The 21,773-nt window shown below is 39.7% G+C and overlaps 4 protein-coding genes across 7 annotated transcripts; 3 read left to right on the forward strand and 1 right to left on the reverse strand.

Moving 5' to 3' along the window:
- The first annotated feature begins 432 nt into the window (after nt 1-432).
- Nucleotides 433-7,698, forward strand: LOC146696773 (cGMP-dependent protein kinase 1-like). 2 transcript variants are annotated; one of them, XM_085475059.1, is made up of 20 exons: nt 448-941; nt 1,621-1,813; nt 1,925-2,039; nt 2,247-2,413; nt 2,786-2,899; nt 4,221-4,326; nt 4,487-4,550; nt 4,730-4,807; nt 4,986-5,080; nt 5,256-5,321; nt 5,434-5,511; nt 5,594-5,690; nt 5,768-5,907; nt 5,992-6,081; nt 6,203-6,344; nt 6,427-6,590; nt 6,692-6,814; nt 7,013-7,075; nt 7,169-7,235; nt 7,315-7,698. In XM_085475059.1, exons 1-20 carry the CDS (start codon nt 702-704, stop codon nt 7,396-7,398), a joined length of 2,286 nt encoding a protein of 761 aa, XP_085331185.1. In that variant the 5' UTR covers nt 448-701; the 3' UTR covers nt 7,399-7,698. The 2 variants fall into 2 exon arrangements, with proteins under 2 accessions (XP_085331186.1, XP_085331185.1); XM_085475060.1 differs by lacking the exons at nt 7,013-7,075; nt 7,169-7,235; nt 7,315-7,698 and having other exon boundaries at nt 433-941; nt 6,427-6,586; nt 6,692-6,778.
- Nucleotides 7,699-8,073: 375 nt separating this feature from the next.
- Nucleotides 8,074-12,438, forward strand: LOC146696774 (uncharacterized). Of its 2 annotated transcripts, XM_085475061.1 has the most exons (9): nt 8,074-8,318; nt 9,093-9,513; nt 9,662-9,694; nt 9,791-9,880; nt 10,241-10,343; nt 10,423-10,475; nt 10,584-10,662; nt 11,551-11,744; nt 11,853-12,438. In XM_085475061.1, exons 2-8 carry the CDS (start codon nt 9,301-9,303, stop codon nt 11,556-11,558), a joined length of 579 nt encoding a protein of 192 aa, XP_085331187.1. In that variant the 5' UTR covers nt 8,074-8,318; nt 9,093-9,300; the 3' UTR covers nt 11,559-11,744; nt 11,853-12,438. The 2 variants fall into 2 exon arrangements, 1 of the variants encoding a protein (XP_085331187.1); XR_014923332.1 differs by having other exon boundaries at nt 9,093-9,880; nt 10,241-10,308.
- Nucleotides 12,439-13,566: 1,128 nt separating this feature from the next.
- On the reverse strand, nt 13,567-17,668 carry LOC146696775 (uncharacterized). 2 transcript variants are annotated; one of them, XM_085475062.1, is made up of 5 exons: nt 16,685-17,668; nt 16,320-16,416; nt 15,836-15,946; nt 15,221-15,387; nt 13,567-14,888 (listed from the first exon to the last, which is right to left on the reverse strand). In XM_085475062.1, exons 1-5 carry the CDS (start codon nt 17,590-17,592, stop codon nt 13,841-13,843), a joined length of 2,331 nt encoding a protein of 776 aa, XP_085331188.1. In that variant the 5' UTR covers nt 17,593-17,668; the 3' UTR covers nt 13,567-13,840. The 2 variants fall into 2 exon arrangements, with proteins under 2 accessions (XP_085331188.1, XP_085331190.1); XM_085475064.1 differs by having other exon boundaries at nt 16,320-16,752.
- A 906-nt stretch (nt 17,669-18,574) lies between these two features.
- LOC146696776 (cGMP-dependent protein kinase 1-like) lies at nt 18,575-21,338 on the forward strand (the record flags this gene model as incomplete). The annotated part of the gene is made up of 12 exons (XM_085474082.1): nt 18,575-18,684; nt 18,896-18,961; nt 19,074-19,151; nt 19,234-19,330; nt 19,408-19,547; nt 19,632-19,721; nt 19,843-19,984; nt 20,067-20,230; nt 20,332-20,454; nt 20,654-20,716; nt 20,810-20,876; nt 20,955-21,338. Coding segments are annotated over 12 exons (1,224 nt in total), but the record flags the coding sequence as incomplete, so codon positions are not given.
- Between the last annotated feature and the right edge of the window lie 435 nt (nt 21,339-21,773).

A 21,773-nucleotide genomic window follows, 5' to 3' on the forward strand; every position in this document is an offset into this window, starting at 1 on the left:
GTGTCATAACAACAAAAACAAACAATAATCCATTTATTTTCTCCTAATTATGCCGCAGTTGAATATTAAAAAGAAAAAAAAAGGATGGGAAAACTCAAAAAGGCTTACAACTTTGACTTATAACGCGGCTATTAGTAATATTATCAACAATGCTACACCAGGGCTAATTTATTACGTTTTTAAAAAATTTTTTCCTTTTTGTGTGTTTAAATAACACACAGGGAAATTGTGTTTAAATAAAGTGGACTAAGGCTGCATGACTCTAGCGTGTTTTTACTAGTATCGTGGTGAACACAGTAACTTATAACTGATTTTCCTATTAATGCCTCACATTATTGCAACATTATAACGTTGTTACCATAACTCATCATCACATGTAGTTTGAAACTGTAGTTATCGGAAAACTACTTGCCGTCCAATTGCAGAGTAACATTTATTTTGTTACTTTATGCACCTACATCAAATACATATCAAGCCTTTACTGAGAAAATAAAAAACATGATATAAGGTAAAATTATATTAGGATGGCTGCACATCTGCTATGGAGAGAAAACGAATAAATCTTTGATCGGTGCACACGGCCAGCCTTTAACCTGCTTTATGATCGGTTGGGCATACAATCATTAACATGCATTGCACATTTTGCCGGATCCCCACCTACTCCCAAGGCTCAGGAACACCCTGAGGACCCCGTGACCCAGATGGGATCCGGTCCACACGTTTCTCATCTCACCCTCCCCGCATGGTTTCCACCGTGTGGGTCATGTGATTGCCTGCTGTCTGTGCCCAGCCCCGGCCAGCCGCGAGCAAGAGAGGAGAGCATCCTTCAGCTGGGCACTTACAGACGGGATGTGCACCTGTCGAGTGAACAGTCTGCAACCAAACCAGGCCAAAACACGCCGGTGAAAGAGACCCCCATAACGCCATACAGGCTGCGTGTGGTAAGTGATGTTTGTGTTCATTTGTTTGTTTATGGTGTGAAATATCGCACAGCATTAATACAGTTTGCGGACACAGCCTCATCTGTGCTAACAGACAGTCAATTAGAAACATAACAGCGTAAAAGCAGCAAAGATTTAAAAAAAAGAAAAAATCATCGTGAAATCATCAGCCACGCCTAACAGTCACATGGAAAATCCAATCTTATTTTTATGTTTTCATTCCTGTTAAGACTTTTGTGTGGGACCCAGCAGGAAGTTTGCACTAACATTTACTGTGCAAGCATTTCATTTCTACTTTCTTTCTATTTTGTCTTAATGTGGCTTGAATTATGTATAGAGATGCAGAACAATAGACTAGAGCTAATGCTTGCAATGTGGAGCTATACCTTACCTGTGACTCATTTGCAGTGAACATTAATGTGCTCATAAACATATGAACACACGTATAGGTGTGGAAATGTACAAGAAGCCCAAAACAGGTGGATCTATGCTCTTATCCAGGTAGAAGCCATTACACCTGAATGGATTAGCTAAATAATAAAGAGGTGTGTAGATCAAAATCAGACAGAGATCAAGTTTGTTATAGATAGATCCATACTGCATAGGAGCTGTAGGAATGTATATACTCTATGGATGGCTCTTTGTAAAAAGCATAGATGAAGTCTGCTAGTGTTTGCAGGTGATGGGGACACTTCGGGACCTTCAGTTTGCTTTGCAACTAAAGATTGAGGAGCTTCGCCAGAGGGACACGCTGATAGATGAGCTGGAGCTTGAGCTGGACACAAAGGATGAACTCATCCGGCGGCTGCAGGAAGAACTAGACCGCTACAGAACCACTGTCTCCCTCCCAGGATCCTCTGCAGTCAGTGCATGTAGGCAGTTTTGTGCTGTTCTAATAATTGCAAGGCTTATTAGGACTGATATAGAGTTCTGTTAAATTTCCCTGACTTTTTTTATTCTTTATTTTTTTGCTTCTACCTCAGCTCAAACTGATGACAACAAGAGACCCAGAAGGCAGACGGTGATTTGTGAGCCCCTCACTCTGGACCCAGTGACTCTTGCCTTGGTTTCACAGAGAAGCTGTGACAAAAGCCACGAGTAAGAGGACACAGTGTTCCCTTCAGAGCTACACCTGCTCAGATTGAAAAATTACATTCATGCATGTTCAAGGCTCACTGACTGCTGACTGCATGACTCATGATGAACCAATGCTTTTTTTATTCATTGTCAGACGCTCAAGCAATTGACACTGTTTAATAACTCATCCTCACCTGCAAATTTGATATCGTTTCCTCATGTCCTCAGGTCCCAGAGGCTGATTCGGGCATCATTTCTGAGAAACGACTTGCTGAAGCACCTTGATGAAGGAGAAATCAGAGCCATCATCGCCTGCATGCATTCCACCACCATCAATCAAGGCTGCTATGTTATTCAGGAGGGGACCACTGGGGCTCAGGCTTACGTTTTGGAAGGTAAATCCTTTTTTCCTCTCACAATGGCCGCCATTAATCACACACGAGGATATTTATTAAGGCTTCCTTGAGATGTCAGATGCTTAAGGACAGACTGATTAAATGATGAGCTTGATCATATCTTTATATTTAAATTCTTGTACTGATCAGCAGAAGCAAATAGAAACGCAACAAAGTGACAGCGTGTGGAGCAACACATTTCTAGTTTGGGTTGAAATATCAGCTTGAGCCTGAGGAGACGGAGAGGCTGTTTATCTCCGGTTGCCTTGCCTTTCTGTTGTTTGTGCTGTATATCTCTCTCAGTCTGTACATTATCTGACATAAAACCCACTTCTCTGCGTCGTCCTTCACCCAGTGTTTGTTTATTCGCAGAAGGGAGGCTGGAAATGATGAAAGATGGACTGAAGCTGCTCACAGTTGAACCAGAAGACATGTTTGGAGAGCTAGCGCTCCTTTACAACTGCACCCACACCTACTCTGTGTCAGGTATATCAAAGCTTTGCATCGGCTTCTTTATTTTATAATTGCGCGCAGATGTCACAGGAGAGCTGTCAACCTGAAGAATTTCTCTGTGATTATCTCTGATTCGGCGAGAATATAAATAATTCTAGTTTAAGCGAATTTCACAAGCGGTAAGATTTCTGGCTGTGGCCTCGGACAAAAGACGCCTGTTGAATTCGAAATCAAAAGACCCTCTGAGATTTTACAACAGCTTTGCATGGCCTTCTATCAGATGTGAGGAATTTAAAGCATCCTTGGTTTTTGCCGCTTAACAAGGCTGCCTGGACCGCCACATCTCCTCCCTGCAATCCAGCATCTCAGCATCTTGCAAACATTTAAAAATAATCTTCTTGTAAACAATCTCGATTTAATGACCGCTGCGTTGCAACCTCTCATCTGTGCTTTTGTGGTGATTTTTTCCCCCTCTTACAAGCAGAAACTGTGCTATCATTTCCTTTGAGGATCTGATCGCAGAGTCCTGTGGGAAAACCTTTTCAGCCGTGGCTGCGTGTGTCTGACCTGGTTTCACAAATAAATAGGCTGTGAAAATGGCCGGATTAGTTTAAATTGAAAAATCTGTCTGTTTTGTCTTGTTTGGTCCCAAAAGCATCCCATTCCTCCCCTTTTTTAAAAACTCCTTTCTTTGTCCTGCAACCAGGCAGCCTTTCCAATTCACTGTTCTACATTTGTCTGCTCTCTGGTAACAAAACTCATTTGATGTCTGCTCGCTGCTCCCCCTTGTTCCATGTACCCTCTTTTTTTCAATCCATTTAAGGCCTGTTGCATTTATCGCCTTCCTGACCTGAAATTACCTTTTTTCCCATCATATCTGGTACAAGAGATTAAATTAAAAACTAATGGCTGCACGCCGTGTGCCATACAAAGGTAAAGCGACAAAGTTTGGTTTGTATCCAAAAACAGGGAACTGAGACAAGGACTGCACCACAATAATCAGATGCTCGATCTTATTAGACTGTCTGGTGGGGACGTCGTCTTCCGTTTGCAGGAAGGTTCAGTGAATCAATCAATACTGGTCATTATTAATTAACGACACTCTCTTTCAAGCTCTATTAGAAAGAAAGATGGTGATGATGGCTGAAGGAAATTAGATTTGATTGATATCAACTGACCTCTGCAAGGAAAACAAGTATTTTTAGTTTTTACGATACACGGTAAGCATTTCTAATGAAATCCTGGCCTACTTACTGGCTGCACGTCCACATCCATCACAGGCAGCGTGAGTCTCGATAGTGCTTTCACTCATCTGTCACTGACACAGCGTTTTCCTCTGTGTTTTGATCTGCAGCACGAACGGACAGCAGGCTGTGGGTTGTGGATCGCAAGAGCTACCAGACCATAATCATGCAGAGTGGTCTCAAGCGCCTTTCCCATTCAGTGGAGCTTCTTAGCAGGTGAAAATCAGACTGATGCACATGGAGCAGCTCCAAAAAGCTGCTTTGATGGGCCGTGTAGGCTTTTACCTCTGAGCACGGTATCTGCTCATTGTCCTCATGCACCTACATGAGCTATTGCGGATGATATCCAGTGCTTTTTGTTTGTATCTGTGTGCAGCATTCCCTTCCTCCAGTCGCTGCCAGCAGATGTCCTCATGAAAATGTCGGATCTCATGGAAGAGGTACACTTGAAGTTATTTAACTGTGAAGCACACTAGTGTATCCAGCTAATAGATGAGGTGAATGTTTACATGCAGTGCCTCTATAAGTGCAAAGAAAGCTCTCTGGATGAACCCTTCTTTGTTTTATTGATATTTTTCCACTGGTCACACTGCTGTCGGTTTTCATTTGCCTTCCACAGACACATTACGCCGATGGCGAGTACGTCATTCGACAAGGGGCCACAGGAGACACCTTTTATATCATCAGCAAAGGCCAGGTAAAGTGTTCTGCTCTCATCCTGCTGCGCAGATCAAGGGGGGCTTTCTGAGGAAAAGATTTACAGCCTGGATGACAGAAATGTCAAAGCAGTGGCGGAAATGACTTTATGATGGTGATAATTTACTTTGGTGCGTTGCGCTCATCACCATTACCTCTTTTTTCATTACATTTGACAGGTGAAAGTGACAGAAAAGGGGCAAGAGCAGGAAGAACAGGTAGTTCTTTCTAAGCTCTCTGAGAGACAGTGGTTTGGAGAAAAGGCTCTGTGGGGGTAAGAAGGAAAAAAAGCTCCTTCAGATGATGCTATAAAGAAATTTCTGCACATATAATGAAAAAGCACACACACACACACACACACACACATATATATATATATATATATATATATACATTGATAGTCTTGTGTTTTATTTTGTGATACTTTTGTGATACTTGCTTGTCTTCAGAGAGGACATTCGGACTGTGAGTGTGATAGCTGCTGGAGGAGTTACGTGCCTGGTAATAGACAGAGAGTAAGTGGATATTTTTTGTTCACAAACTGTAAGTGATTCAGCTGTCACATTACTCTCTGATTTGAAAATGTGCTTTATCTAACGTGAATATTCGTAATTGTCTGTACTACAGCACCTTTAAGGGCATCATTGAAGGCTTGACACCTGATTGCAGTCAAGAGGAGCAACAAAACAATGAACCTGAAGTCTAGTGAGGAGCGTTAAAACACTGTTTCATTTCTATATACAGAAGACCCAGAATAAAAGCTCACCCCTGTTTTCCTTGTAAGCAGCTCAGATGCGGATCCTACCCTCCTGTCTACTTCCACCTTAAGTGATTTCCAGATTATTTGCCCTTTGGGGGTCGGAGAGTTTGGTCACGTAGACCTGGTGAGGGTCAATCTGCAAGCAGCTCGCCCTCGGCGATGTGTCTATAATGTAATGCATTTACTTCTGTTCTCTGTAAGGTGCAACTGAAGAGCAAGACAAAGTGTCCTTTTGCCATGAGGGTCCTCAAGAAGAAGCTGATTGTCAGCAGTGGCCAACGAGAGCACATCCAGAGAGAAAGCCACATCCTAATGGAGACCTGCTGTTCATTTATAGTCAGGTGTGTCCCATACTTAGGTCTAGTAAAATATTGTTGATGCTGAGTAGAAAGATCTAAAGTAATTTTTATTTTCATTGATCACAGGCTGCACAACACCTTTAAAGATGCAGAGCGTCTGTATGTTTTGACAGAAGCTTGTCTTGGTGGAGATTTATCTAATCTACTCAAAGACAAGTAAGTACTTAAGAATAAATGGAATATTTGAGGCCTGTATTTGTAGTCCCACTGTGTTTCCTCACAGTAAAATATTAAATGGCCTGCACCTCATGTCAGCCACTTCTCCAAACTGTTTCAGAGGATATTTGGATGAATGGAGCACCAGGTTCTACACAGCTTGTGTTGTAAAGGCCTTGTCCTTTCTGCACTGTCAAGGTGTCATCTATAGGGACCTCAAGCCTGAACATGTTCTTCTGGATGAGCATGGTTATGCCAAGCTGGTACTACAATCTTAACGTCACGTCTTGTTAAATGAAATGTAGCAGAGGTGAGAGCAAATGTACTCATATCTGTCTCTTGCAGGTTGGCTCCAGGTGTCTAAAGAAGGTTGAGGTGGGTAAGAAAACGTGGACGTTTTGTGGTACGCTGGGCTACATGGCACCTGAAATCATCTCGAGCAAAGGCCACAACATGTGTGCAGACTTGTGGTCGCTGGGTGTTTTTGTGTTTGAACTTCTGAGTGGTAGGTAAGCTTTTCAAATTTTTGGACAACCCTCCTTTTTTTCCAGCATATTTTTCCGAATTGCAGATTGAAGTTATCTTGACGGCCACCTGTTCTCCTCTCCAGGCTCCCATTCAGCCACTCTGACCCCCTGAAAATTCTCACTGCAACAATTCGTGGCATCGATCAGGTCGACTTTCCAAAAACCATCAGCAGAAGTGCCTCCAGTCTCATAAAGAAACTGTGCAGGTGTGAATATGAGCCACTAAGCACAGTGTGAAAGCTTGGACAGATTTTTTTTTAAATTATTGTTATTTAGTGCTTTTTCACACTTTTTCCACCCTCAACACACAAAACCAGACAGAAACAGTGCAAGTGTGCTGTAATACCACCTCCTAAAGATGAGAAACTGATTATAAATTCAGCTTATTTGCTGGTCTGTTCAAGGAGCAATCCCTCAGAGAGACTGGGCAGTCAGAGAAATGGGGCCAGGGACATTCAGAAACACAAGTAAGATGATGGATTTTTGTTTTGGGTACTCTGGAGAGAAACATTGAGGCTCTGCTTGGAAACATGTTGTTATGATGTTCTGTTTTTATTCAGATGGTTTGAAGGATTCAACTGGGACGGACTTTGTGAAAGGACATTAACAGCCCCGGTTATTCCCAAAGTAAGGCAAATTCAATACTGGCTGTTGGTCTTTACAGCTTTTCATGTTAGTCATTTTTTTTTATTTCTGTCTTTTTCAGGTCAAGCATTTTTTGGGAAGCGGTTCATTTGGCCTTTATACCGAGGACTCGGTGGAGCCGTGCACAGACTGGGATGATTTCTGAGGGATTTCTGTGAACCGGAAACAAAATCCTGTCAGACACTACTTCAGGTTTTGTCTCCATGAATAATTGACTACCCACAGACTTACTGCCATTACGAATTCATTACAGTTTAAGACAAAAAATATTTTCCGCTGTAACACTTGATGCAGCTTTTGTTTGATAAGTGATCCATACTGCCTGCTGCGCTAAGCCAAGACTGTTTTTTCTGTGTATCTGCATAAAACCTTTACACATTTCCAAACATAGCCTATAACTGGAGTCAAATCGAATCCAATAAACAATAAATAAACAGATTCATTAATCAAATGAGCTGTGTCTTTCTATTCTTTCCTTTTAAACTTTGATTCATGAGATTCACTTTGTCAATGGTAGGCTGGGGGGCTGGGGGGACTGCACAATCACTTTTGATCCCTCCCTCAAATGCATGAATGCAATTAAGAAGTTACGTCAGTGTGGGCCCAGTCTTGCAGAAAAACGTCAAGGTCCGGAAGGAAAGGCAAACACACAGGAAGTTGTATAACTTTAATACAACTTTAAATTCAGAATGGGCTTTATTGGCCTAATAAGTGCTCGCACACAAGGAATCCGGCTCTATTTGTTTGTTTGTTTTTTGTTCTCAGTGGCAACATGACACAGGCAATAGCAACATATATCATATGTATATGTGTAGGACGATCTGATTTCCTCGTGTCAGCATTGTTCCCACATCATCATAATTAATGTTGTTCCAGGTTCAACATTGCAAGTGACCAATCACCTTCTTGTGACGTCATTCCTTTGCGACTTCGAAATACCCGCCTTCGATTATTTCGAAATACAAGTGAAGAAGCGAAAAACCGCCGCCTGTCCGCCGAATTTGAAGTCAATTCGCCTGTCCGCCGAATTTGAAGTCAATTTAGGATACTTTCCTTTAATAAACGGTAAGCATTATACATATGTTCCTCACTTGGCTTGCTGTTTGTTTGCTAGCGATAGGCTACTTGACGACAGCATTAGCTAACCAGTGTTCCCCAACTTTTTGGGTGTTTCGTGGCCCGGGGGTTGGGTCAGGCAAAATTGCAGTAGCTTCCCTGATCATTTTACAAACATAAGTGAAGAGAATCTGGACTAAAAGGCCTAGACTTATGGTTGTGTGCTGAATCTATGAATCAAACTATCACCTGGAAACATAATTAACTGGTCCATAGCTGTGAAACTGGACATGAGTTCTTGATTCTATGGAGATTAACAGTAATCCAGAAATTTACAAATTTGTCCCAGGGACATCGCGTAAATGTTGTCCCAGGGACATCGCGTAAATGTTGTCCCAGGGACATCGCGTAAATGTTGTCCCTGGGACATTGTGTAAATGTTGTCCCTGGGACATCGTGTAATTGTTGTCCCTGGGACATCGTGTAGATGTTTTCCCTGGGACATCGTGTAAATATTGTCCCTGGGACATCGCGTAAATGTTGTCCCTGGGATATCGCGTAAATGTTGTCCCTGGGATATCGTGTAATTGTTGTCCCTGGGACATCGTGTAATTGTTGTCCCTGGGACATCGTGTAAATATTGTCCCTGGGACATCGTGTAGATGTTGTCCCTGGGACATCGTGTGATAGCTTGTAAATAATGGAATGAAAATTATTGATTGTTATTAACTTGTGAAAAAGAAGTGTAACAAATCCACATGTTATGTTCTTACACCCTTACAGAAACTGTGACTCCTTCACAATGTCAGGTAAATGTCAACTCATGTTGAATAATCAACCAATCAAGCCTTTTATTATCACATGCAATGTTACACGTACAACTGCAATGAAAATTTCACCCCCTTCTGACCATACATATATTGCTTAAACATCACATTGGGAAGACAGGTCGGAAACAGTTAGGAAGGTCAGAAAACAATTTAATTAATAGATGAGGGGAGAGGAGGAGAAAAAAGAACTACAACCAGACAAAGCTCCTAGAAGACTGAAATGGATGATGGTTGCAGCATGCAAAAAGAAAATGATATCTGTTGACTACAGCATATGCTTTCTCACAGATTACCTTGTGGGAGTAGCTGGACCAAACTCTATTGGTATTTCAAGTTTGAAATCCCTGTTTGACCAGACTAACATTTCAGATGAGGTACCTCTTGACATAAAAATCCTTTTATGTTGTCATAAAACTAATGTTAAATTCTGCTTTAAATACACTTTATTGTACAATTTACTTAATGAATCGTGTTCCTTAGTTCTGTTTTTATTTATATGTATTTATTTATTTGTTTTATAAGGTAATAGATGGCCTAATCTATTTGCAGTGTGAGGTATGTTGAAAAGCTTGTTTGATCATAATGACATAGCATGTTTACGTTTTTTGTAATGTATTTGAAAACATAGGTGTATTTATGTTATTTTTATAGAATTTCCCTCACATTTATCCAATACCAAGCCAAATCACTGGAAAAATTTTGGATGGGTCCACAAGAGCACAAAGTGCATACTTTTTGAAGGTATGACTTGGACTGTGGTAACTATGTTCTTATCACAAAGGGTTTATAAGTTGCCACTATAAACAAACAGCATTTTCCAAAATTGAAGCCTTGTCAGAAGAACCTGAAAAATACCTTTCTGAAACCTTTTCTGTGTAAAGACTTGTTCAAAAGCAATGCACACAGATTAAAACATTTCTGTCTTGGCCAACTGATAAAGAACACCAAAAATTTAGTGGTGCGTGTTGAGTCTGTGGTCTTGATTTGTTTTGTACACACTATAGAAATTAATTAATGTAAACCAAACAAACAAACATTTCTTTGTTAATCTAATTCTTTTTGTTCTTTTTTTTTTTTTTTTTTTTCTTCGTCAATTATTAGTTTGCCCAATCTCTCATTGACGGTAAAACACAAGTGGAGGAGTACAACACTGAAATCACAAAGCTCAGGTCCCGACTTTGCCACTATTTATTTTCCTCAATAGGTAAAGATAAAATTAGCTGCCTTCTTTTTCTCTAACATTGGAAAATGTAACTTGTACTTAAACAAATTATATTTTGCAGATCGAACTAGGAAGTGCAGTCAGTGCTGGTGTGTGATTGCAGCCAAAGACCGGGTACACTATGACATGTCCTTAGCCATATAGATTGTTTATTTAATGGACTTTGTTCATTTGTTTTTTGTTTGTTTATTTCTTCTTCTTTTTTTTTTTTTTAATTCACAGGTGCAGTGCCAGAAATGTGGTGCATACAAGCACATGCGTTGTTCAAAGTCTGTTTGTGGCATCTGTATCTTCTGTGAGAGTAAGTCACAATATAACTAAACAATGTCCAAAAATGTTTAAAGTGAATTTTTTTTCCGTAATTTTGCCTTTGCACACCAGGACTGTGTAATTAAAGTGGACGTTTCAAGATCCAGTTTTTACACAAAACTATTTTAGACATAACTGTGTCGTATTGTGGGGATTTCTCTTCACAATTAAATTGATATAGTGCTGTTTATATCATTCTTCTTTATGTAACAGTGCAGCACAGCAGAGGGAAAGGAGTTGTGCAGCATAGTGGGTGGCTATACAGGAGGAGCAATAGAAGTAGCCAGTGAAGAATGTCATCAGGGAAAGCATCAGGCAGCGAATGACAAAGGAAAAGTTCCCAAGGGAGAGAACATCTGCAGCAAATCGACAAGTAACAGTGAGATAGGAAGACTGACAGTCAGAGATGAAGGTACACAGACTGAAGACAAAGAAAAAGAAACAGAAGTATACGGCACAAGTCTGAGTACAGATAATGCTGCTGCTGATGATGTTGACAGGATCGATGCAGATACAGAATTCCAAACTGATTCAGAAGGAACTAGTACAGTTTACAGAGTGCATGGTCGCTTATCTGTACCAAGCTCAAAAAAGAAAACCTACACAATAACAGAAGACGAGATCAAGCGCAGAATCAACGCAGAGAACATGTCAGTTCATGTTTTCAGAGGTTTGATTGGGGTAGATATACATTTCGTGATTTTGATGTCACCTGAAATAAATCCGGGTTACTCGTATCAATGAAGTGACAATGTGGCTGGAAATTGTGCATTTGCTGCAACATATACACAATTACACCATGTAAACAAAAGCATTTAACTTTGTGCGCGTGTGTGTGTCTCTCTCTGCTCTTTTGGTGTTTGCACTTTTTCTTTTTTAGGGCCGTAAAGCCAAACTGCCCGCAATGATTCTTGACAGGCCTAAGAAGGCCAAAACTAAAGTAACAGTGTTTAGTGTTCTGAGTGAAGAGGAGGCTGGGGAGCTAGCCCTCGGGTTTGCCGGAAGATTGGCCTGCGATGTCACAACAGACATGGTCTGTAAAGGCATCGACCATTCAAGTGCTGATATGACAAAGTAAGTTAGTAAAACAATATGAAAGTTGTATCTTTTTTGGTATTATTTGTCATTTCCCCGTATTTGGGTTATTGGTGTAACATTGTTAATCTTACTTTCTAATAACAGACAGACTCTTCTCAAAATCCAACACAATCTTAAACATGAGCTGACTGATTCCTCAACCTTCAGTTTGCTGACACACACCTTTGGCCCCGCTGCACTGGATTCTGTCATTTCATTCCTGTGTGAAAAACTTGATCTTGTTTCTTAAATAATGAAACCTTTTGTGACTTTTGTTTGTTCTGTAAATCAGAATCTTGAAAATTGTTCATTGTTGTTCTAAGTTTGTGTTAACTATTTGGCAAAAATGATTGGTTCCTAATCCAAACAGCATAATGACTGTTCTAACACATATCTTAAAAATGCTACAAAGAAAGAAAATTATCACATATGTTTCAATATGAATGTAATTGTGTCACACTCGGTTTGTAGTAACTTTCCTGTTTTATTTTGAGTTTTGGTATGTTTACACTGTTATTTTTATTTCCCGTGTGTTCGTCTTCCCTTATTAGTTTTACTGTATTTAATTAGTCTGATTTAATAACTTATAATTATTTACTTTCCAGTGTTTATATATGCTCCTCGTTTGGATTATTGTTTGTTTGAGTTCTGCCTGTCTTTTCTATTAAAGATTTGGACTTTTGGACTATTAGTGGACCTCGTAGGTTTTTATTCTGTTCAATTGGTAATTGACTGGGTTTAATTTAGTGGCCTGGAAAACAGGCCGGAGGGGTCTGGTCATTTTAACCCCCTAAGACCCGAAATCTTCCATGGCATGCATTTTTAACTTCTCTTTGATATTTGGGCCGATTGGAACCCGATGAATGTAAAAAGAAAGAATTACCAGGTTTTGTTTTTTTTTTTACCTAATTTTTGTTTCTGAGAAAAATGAGAGCCACATATGAGGACATTAATTTGAAATTTCGATAGAACAGTTGCAGTATAATGTCCTCATAACTGTATATCAGGCACTTGTTGATCAAGATTTAGTATTTTGGTCTAAATAACCCAAAATGTGATGTCCACATGTGTGGACGCCAGGCTGGAGTAAAGTGTTAGAGCTATTTATACCTATGTAAACTTTTATACACTGGTTTTTACCTGTCTTGTTTCAGAAAGGTTTAAAAGGGTAATGTCCACAGTTTATTTGTTTGAATTCAACATATTTTATTAAAGTAATTGAGCTTGGACACAGAAAAAACTGAATCAAATAATCATAAAATCAAATCACTTGCACTATACTGAAGTCTAATCTACTCTGAGCTAATGCCGGTTTCCAACACTAATGATCGGGTGAAGGAGAGAGATGAGGGTGTGCACGGCCACTGGTGCTCTTATCCCTGTTCTTTGTGATACAATCCAACAGGAAAGCAGTCAAACCCTTGGACATTAGCCAAGTTAACGTTCACAAATATATACACACAGAGGAACTCTGAGCCCCAATGTCAGCATTAGCACAAACATGTCACTTCATACCAAATCTCAGTGTGAGGTCAGGTGTTAGTCTCATTCCATTATTCTGGCTATATTTTCTTACTCATTACTATTAAACTTATACTTAAGACTAACTATTAACAAAATCACACCCCAATAACTCTGTTATTACACTTTGTATTTAATCATAAAAAGGCTGGATGTTGAAACCTTTTACTTCTATTTTGTATGAGCCAGGATTCTCAACAGCTGATACTCTATGTCCAAAAAGTGACAGGTATCGTTTTATGGAGCAAAAAACTTAAGAGCGCATATTTTATAAATAATACCAACAATTACAAATGCAGACCTTTAATAGTAATAAGTAATCCTTTATTTATAATGCATAGCAATATAAAAATAGTAACATATGAAAATATTACAATGGGCACAGATGAATTTGTATCAAAAACAGCAACCAAGCCAAAGTAATGAATAACACACATAAATAACAACTGCTTGAGAGACCAAACAATTTCTTTTCAACTGTTCCTTGGCAGAAAGTTAAGACAGCTATTCAGCTTTAGGTTTCAATAAACAGAAGTAATGGATGCAGTCCCTTTGAAATGTCACACAAAAGTCTACTTATGCATATACTTAGCTTTAACTCTTCTCTTTTTTGTTTTGTATTCCAAAAGGTTTTCATTTTCTCCAGAGGATGTCTCTCTTTCAGTGGTTATCGACTGTTCACATTCATTTTCACAGACTGTTGGAATGTCGATGCTGGCCGAACGTTTCTTGCTAGAATACAATGGCCTAATTTTGCGTGCATTCTCTGTCGTCTTTATTTCGTACTGGCATATACTTTTGCCTACTTGTTTTGTTTTTAAGACATTTGTATGCAGTTCATCTATCATTGGAGTAATACCCTCTGGAATGAATGCCCACTGTTTAACTGTGTCTAAAACAGCATTTAGTTTTCCAACTGCATCTTCTGTGCATTTTTTGTCTGTGCTTTCAACTACAGGAGTGTCATTCAAAGTTGATAGAGGACTTTTCAGAGAGTTTTTCATTTGTTTAAAATGGCTACAAGCCACCTTCAGGCAAGCACATGTGTTATAGTGAGAGAACGTACAACAAGTGCACTGAAGTGTTTCAGCCGATGCAAAAAAACACAGATTTCCAAACAAACTTGGCATTTTTATCACTTTCAAGTCCTCACAGTGTACAAAGTAATGCCTTTCTTTCACTGCAATTCTTGCCAAGGTAGAAATGTCTGTTTCCATGTTTGGATAGATGTCATTGTCAGCCTCTGCTAATTTTGCAAGTAACACTAGATGCTTGCAAAGAAGTCCTCGTAAGCCATATGTACAGTTGCAGTAGGACTCAACAGGGCAGACGTCATACACCATGTCTTCTCTTGACTCAGATGGGACTTGATATGCATTAACTCCATGGCTGTTCTTGACTATAATTTTAAGAGCCCAACCACTTTCCATCAGTCTTGAAGCAGAGTCTGAAACTTGAGACAAGGTGTCAGCAAACCTGTTTTTCATGCGGCCCACATCTTGCAGGGTTTTTATGACTGAGAAGTAGTCGTCGGCCTTCCCTAGGAGCACTTCAATCAGATCATCCAGACGCCTATTCTTGTAGCCAGATAAAAACTGGTATTTCAGGCGGTGGAAAAATCTGAAAAACAGTTATTTGAAATGATTAGTAACTGTAATTGAAGGAATTTAAAGTTTTAATCAAGACTGTATTATTTTTTTAAAAATTGGAATACCTATTGCACACGTCTTTTATAAAGGAATGCTCTGTGCCGGTTTAGCTGATTTAGGCAAATCCACCTACTCTGTTTTTTGTTGTGATAACATAAAAAACGCTGCTAGAATTTAAAGGATTTGCCTAAAACCTGTTCTGGCAATGACATGACGAACCTACTCAGTTTAGCCTCTTGGATTAAAGCATAATATCTTTTTTTCAGCAATACAATTGAATGAGGTCAAAATAATAAATCATACCTTTCAATCACATTGTTTGTTTCAGAACGAGCGTGACTGAAGCGACGGCCGTAGTCACACCACATGTGGCCAATGCCTTCCCAGTGCTTCTGAAAATACTGGCACACCAAAGGGTATTGCTTAAATGTCTGGCAGAACTCTGCTGATGTGGCTTTAAAGTCGTCCTCCTAAGAGAATTGGATGCAACAGAATATATTTCAATCCATTTAACAGACCTATTGAAATCTTTAATATTATGTATTGAAGCCCTTTTCCTTTTATTGAATAACATTAAGAATTTTAAGTTATTAATAATATGTCGTGTTTTTGTATTAAGAAGCAATTATTTCTTCCCTTACAATGGCTAAGAAGGAACACTAAACCTATAAGCATATTTGGTTTCAGCATCTGTCTGTGAAAGAATCCCACTCACAAGTTCTCCTGCACAGTGGGTGACACAATGATGTTCTGCACAGCTTAAGTACTTGTTTTGATAAGCAAGATAAGAAGCCAGTTTTAGAAATTGTTTCAAAAATCTATTTTGTATCTCTCTGTAACTTTTTTTAGCAACTGAAAGTTATTATGCTCTTAGTGTAATCAAGAAATCAAAATGTGAAATAGACAAATTACACTTACAGATGTGCAAGCTTTCAGCTTACAAAAGAAAGAAATGATTTCATTTCTCTTTTGGGTGTTAGAAAGCCCATGGACCCTGGACTCTGATTTTGAAAGCCATCGATTAACAGCCTGTGAATGTAAGAGAAAAAAAGTTAATCTGGAGAGAGAGACAGAGGAGCAGCTGTACAAAAAGCATAAAAGAAAGCTGACGTCCAAAAATAACTTTGTCACTCACTGGACAAGAGGACCTGTGCATTACAGAAATCAACCAGGCAAACATATTTTTAAATGTCAAAAAGAGCTTTGGGAAGCAGCCACCAGAAGATGAGTGCACTGTGGTCTTAAATGGATGGACATAGTCACTCAACATTTTATCCCTTTATATTCATTAACCTGAGTAGGTGAATATCACAATGAGGCAAATCATGACAACAGGACCCTGTTGTAAAAATGTGTTTCAGGTGCATCTTAGACAACGTGAAAAGAAAACAATGTGGTTTACCTGCAAGACATGGTACCAGCATAGAAGGATAGCTGACTCTGGAAAAACCTTCTGCAAAGCATTTATTTCCGCAAAGTCTTTGTCAACCATAAATGCTCTACAGAAAAAAAGAAAACACTAAATGAGATTAAACAGTATGAAAATGTTTTTGCTATCTCAAAGCACCACTTCAATGCCAAATTAAACATTTCAACTCACAAGTAGATATATAAAATACTGCATACAGCCTATAGGAATAACTTTAACAACTGGAAAGGAAAGTTTTTTGCAGCCCATGCTGCAGCTATAGCATTAGATTCTGGCATGTTATAACTTTTTTGAAAAGGAATTATTTCAAAATCAATAGCTGTCAATGTATTATTTACCTCGGGGAAGTTGGGAAATGCTCACAAACTATTCCAAGAACAGTTTCCAGGGTTTTCTGACTTTCGTTGCTGACAATAGCATAGGCCACAGGGACTCCATGCCCATGATCATCTCTTACAACAAGTGTGAATAAGGGAAATGAATACTGGTTAACGCAGTGCGTGGTGTCAACAAATACTAACTGTTTTGCATAGTTCTCCATGTTTGATTTCATTACAGGTGTCTGCAAAACAATCATTAGTTCTTGGTCAGATGTGTATGGTTGATAGAAGAGAACATGTTCTTGATGTTTTCCATTAAGTAAGGTATGTACACTTTGACTGTCTCCACAGTTAAAGTGCTTCTTCCTCATCATGCAGGTTCTAACACTGTCAATGTCACGTGGTGTGACAAAATGCTCTCTGTTGTGAAGATCTCTGTGTCCATGTTCTTTGGCCCATTTATGACATTCGGTTAGTATGATGGCTGGCTTAGTTCCAAGGGAAAGCAGTTCCTCAATCTTCCTCCTCAAATCACTGGAAATATTGTTGAAATGTGCGTCTTTTGGGTCCGAAGGATCATGCCCATCATGCTTATCATATGTACGCTGCACGATGACTGTGTGGTCTTTCCAACATTTGAGTACTTTAAATGAAACATAGGCCTTACAGCCCACTGCTCTGTAGCTGTTTCGACTTTTTTTCCCAGCTCTGATGCAGTTGAATTTGTAATAGTCTCTTTTCCTGTCTTTACCTGAGGCAACATTTAAACATTTATAATGTCCATGAAGGGTTAATGAGTTCAATTTTTCTAACACAACACTGAATGGGTCCTCCTGGCATTGTGACACATGCACACAAAGTTGTGTGTCTTTTCCAGTTCTTTTTTTTTCGTCATTCAGAACACTTCTTCTAATTATGTCGTCCATTTCTGGTGGAAAAATAACGAAGGTTTAATTAGTCAATATTCATTAATTCATTTTAACTTGTTGTGGGGTTTTTTGCAATACAATGTAAATATTAAATATAATATTAAAAAAAATATATATATATAAAATAATATAAAACAAACAGGGGCTAAAAGAAGCTAAACTTTCATATGGTATGTCTCTGGCAACTTTAACATGATGTCCCAGGGACAACATCTACACGATGTCCCAGGGCAACTTCTACATGATGTTCCAGGGACAACATTTACGCGATGTCCCAGGGACAACATTTACGCGATGTCCCAGGGACAACATCTACGCGATGTCCCTGGGACAAATTTGTAAATTTCTGGATTACTGTTAATCTCCATAGAATCAAGAACTCATGTCCAGTTTCACAGCTATGGACCAGTTAATTATGTTTCCAGGTGATAGTTTGATTCATAGATTCAGCACACAACCATAAGTCTAGGCCTTTTAGTCCAGATTCTCTTCACTTATGTTTGTAAAATGATCAGGGGAGCTACTGCAATTTTGCCTGACCCAACCCCCGGGCCACGAAACACCCAAAAAGTTGGGGAACGCTGGTCTAGAGAACACTGGTTAGCTAATGCTGTCGTCAAGTAGCCTATCGCTAGCAAACAAACAGCAAGCCAAGTGAGGAACATATTGTAACGATGGTTAAGTGTTATTGTACATGTTGGTTATCTTTGCACACTGTTGTTGTTCTTTTAAGATTCATGTTTGGTTGTGCTGCAGGAAGTAGGGAGGGTGGTGTGGAGGAAGGGGAGGGGGGACCTGGGTTCTGTGTTGTGTGGGTGCCAGGCTGAAGAGAGGTGTAGCACGAGGGCGCTCTCCCCTGAGTTAGCAACCCGCTTGCTTATGTGCCGAATAAACGGACAAACTGAGACCCAACCGTCTGGTTCTTGTGAATGTTACAATATGTATAATGCTTACCGTTTATTAAAGGAAAGTATCCTAAATTGACTTCAAATTCGGCGGACAGGCGGCGGTTTTTCGCTTCTCCACTTGTATTTCGAAATACTCGAAAGCGGGTATTTCGAAGTCGCAAAGGAATGACGTCACAAGAAGGTGATTGGTCACTTGCAATGTTGAACCTGGAACAACATTAATTATGATGATGTGGGAACAATGCTGACACGAGGAAATCAGATCGTCCCACACACACACACACACACACACATATATATATATATATATATATATATATATATATATATATATACATTGATAGTCTTGTGTTTTATTTTGTGATACTTTTGTGATACTTGCTTGTCTTCAGAGAGGACATTCGGACTGTGAGTGTGATAGCTGCTGGAGGAGTTACGTGCCTGGTAATAGACAGAGAGTAAGTGGATATTTTTTGTTCACAAACTGTAAGTGATTCAGCTGTCACATTACTCTCTGATTTGAAAATGTGCTTTATCTAACGTGAATATTCGTAATTGTCTGTACTACAGCACCTTTAAGGGCATCATTGAAGGCTTGACACCTGATTGCAGTCAAGAGGAGCAACAAAACAATGAACCTGAAGTCTAGTGAGGAGCGTTAAAACACTGTTTCATTTCTATATACAGAAGACCCAGAATAAAAGCTCACCCCTGTTTTCCTTGTAAGCAGCTCAGATGCGGATCCTACCCTCCTGTCTACTTCCACCTTAAGTGATTTCCAGATTATTTGCCCTTTGGGGGTCGGAGAGTTTGGTCACGTAGACCTGGTGAGGGTCAATCTGCAAGCAGCTCGCCCTCGGCGATGTGTCTATAATGTAATGCATTTACTTCTGTTCTCTGTAAGGTGCAACTGAAGAGCAAGACAAAGTGTCCTTTTGCCATGAGGGTCCTCAAGAAGAAGCTGATTGTCAGCAGTGGCCAACGAGAGCACATCCAGAGAGAAAGCCACATCCTAATGGAGACCTGCTGTTCATTTATAGTCAGGTGTGTCCCATACTTAGGTCTAGTAAAATATTGTTGATGCTGAGTAGAAAGATCTAAAGTAATTTTTATTTTCATTGATCACAGGCTGCACAACACCTTTAAAGATGCAGAGCGTCTGTATGTTTTGACAGAAGCTTGTCTTGGTGGAGATTTATCTAATCTACTCAAAGACAAGTAAGTACTTAAGAATAAACGGAATATTTGAGGCCTGTATTTGTAGTCCCACTGTGTTTCCTCACAGTAAAATATTAAATGGCCTGCACCTCATGTCAGCCACTTCTCCAAACTGTTTCAGAGGATATTTGGATGAATGGAGCACCAGGTTCTACACAGCTTGTGTTGTAAAGGCCTTGTCCTTTCTGCACTGTCAAGGTGTCATCTATAGGGACCTCAAGCCTGAACATGTTCTTCTGGATGAGCATGGTTATGCCAAGCTGGTACTACAATCTTAACGTCACGTCTTGTTAAATGAAATGTAGCAGAGGTGAGAGCAAATGTACTCATATCTGTCTCTTGCAGGTTGGCTCCAGGTGTCTAAAGAAGGTTGAGGTGGGTAAGAAAACGTGGACGTTTTGTGGTACGCTGGGCTACATGGCACCTGAAATCATCTCGAGCAAAGGCCACAACATGTGTGCAGACTTGTGGTCGCTGGGTGTTTTTGTGTTTGAACTTCTGAGTGGTAGGTAAGCTTTTCAAATTTTTGGACAACCCTCCTTTTTTTCCAGCATATTTTTCCGAATTGCAGATTGAAGTTATCTTGACGGCCACCTGTTCTCCTCTCCAGGCTCCCATTCAGCCACTCTGACCCCCTGAAAATTCTCACTGCAACAATTCGTGGCATCGATCAGGTCGACTTTCCAAAAACCATCAGCAGAAGTGCCTCCAGTCTCATAAAGAAACTGTGCAGGTGTGAATATGAGCCACTAAGCACAGTGTGAAAGCTTGGACAGATTTTTTTTTAAAATTATTGTTATTTAGTGCTTTTTCACACTTTTTCCACCCTCAACACACAAAACCAGACAGAAACAGTGCAAGTGTGCTGTAATACCACCTCCTAAAGATGAGAAACTGATTATAAATTCAGCTTATTTGCTGGTCTGTTCAAGGAGCAATCCCTCAGAGAGACTGGGCAGTCAGAGAAATGGGGCCAGGGACATTCAGAAACACAAGTAAGATGATGGATTTTTGTTTTGGGTACTCTGGAGAGAAACATTGAGGCTCTGCTTGGAAACATGTTGTTATGATGTTCTGTTTTTATTCAGATGGTTTGAAGGATTCAACTGGGACGGACTTTGTGAAAGGACATTAACAGCCCCGGTTATTCCCAAAGTAAGGCAAATTCAATACTGGCTGTTGGTCTTTACAGCTTTTCATGTTAGTCATTTTTTTTATTTCTGTCTTTTTCAGGTCAAGCATTTTTTGGGAAGCGGTTCATTTGGCCTTTATACCGAGGACTCGGTGGAGCCGTGCACAGACTGGGATGATTTCTGAGGGATTTCTGTGAACCGGAAACAAAATCCTGTCAGACACTACTTCAGGTTTTGTCTCCATGAATAATTGACTACCCACAGACTTACTGCCATTACGAATTCATTACAGTTTAAGACAAAAAATATTTTCCGCTGTAACACTTGATGCAGCTTTTGTTTGATAAGTGATCCATACTGCCTGCTGCGCTAAGCCAAGACTGTTTTTTCTGTGTATCTGCATAAAACCTTTACACATTTCCAAACATAGCCTATAACTGGAGTCAAATCGAATCCAATAAACAATAAATAAACAGATTCATTAATCAAATGAGCTGTGTCTTTCTATTCTTTCCTTTTAAACTTTGATTCATGAGATTCACTTTGTCAATGGTAGGCTGGGGGGCTGGGGGGACTGCACAATCACTTTTGATCCCTCCCTCAAATGCATGAATGCAATTAAGAAGTTACGTCAGTGTGGGCCCAGTCTTGCAGAAAAACGTCAAGGTCCGGAAGGAAAGGCAAACACACAGGAAGTTGTATAACTTTAATACAACTTTAAATTCAGAATGGGCTTTATTGGCCTAATAAGTGCTCGCACACAAGGAATCCGGCTCTATTTGTTTGTTTGTTTTTTGTTCTCAGTGGCAACATGACACAGGCAATAGCAACATATATCATATGTATATGTGTAATGGTGCAGTGTGCAAAGATGATGAAATAACTATCTATATATACCCTGCTTTGGTTAAAAATAAAG

This window comes from Copadichromis virginalis, linkage group LG12 (assembly GCF_057382275.1).
Source record: "Copadichromis virginalis isolate Kocher_CV1m ecotype Utaka linkage group LG12, C_Virginalis_male_GT1.1, whole genome shotgun sequence".
Taxonomy (NCBI): domain Eukaryota; kingdom Metazoa; phylum Chordata; class Actinopteri; order Cichliformes; family Cichlidae; genus Copadichromis; species Copadichromis virginalis.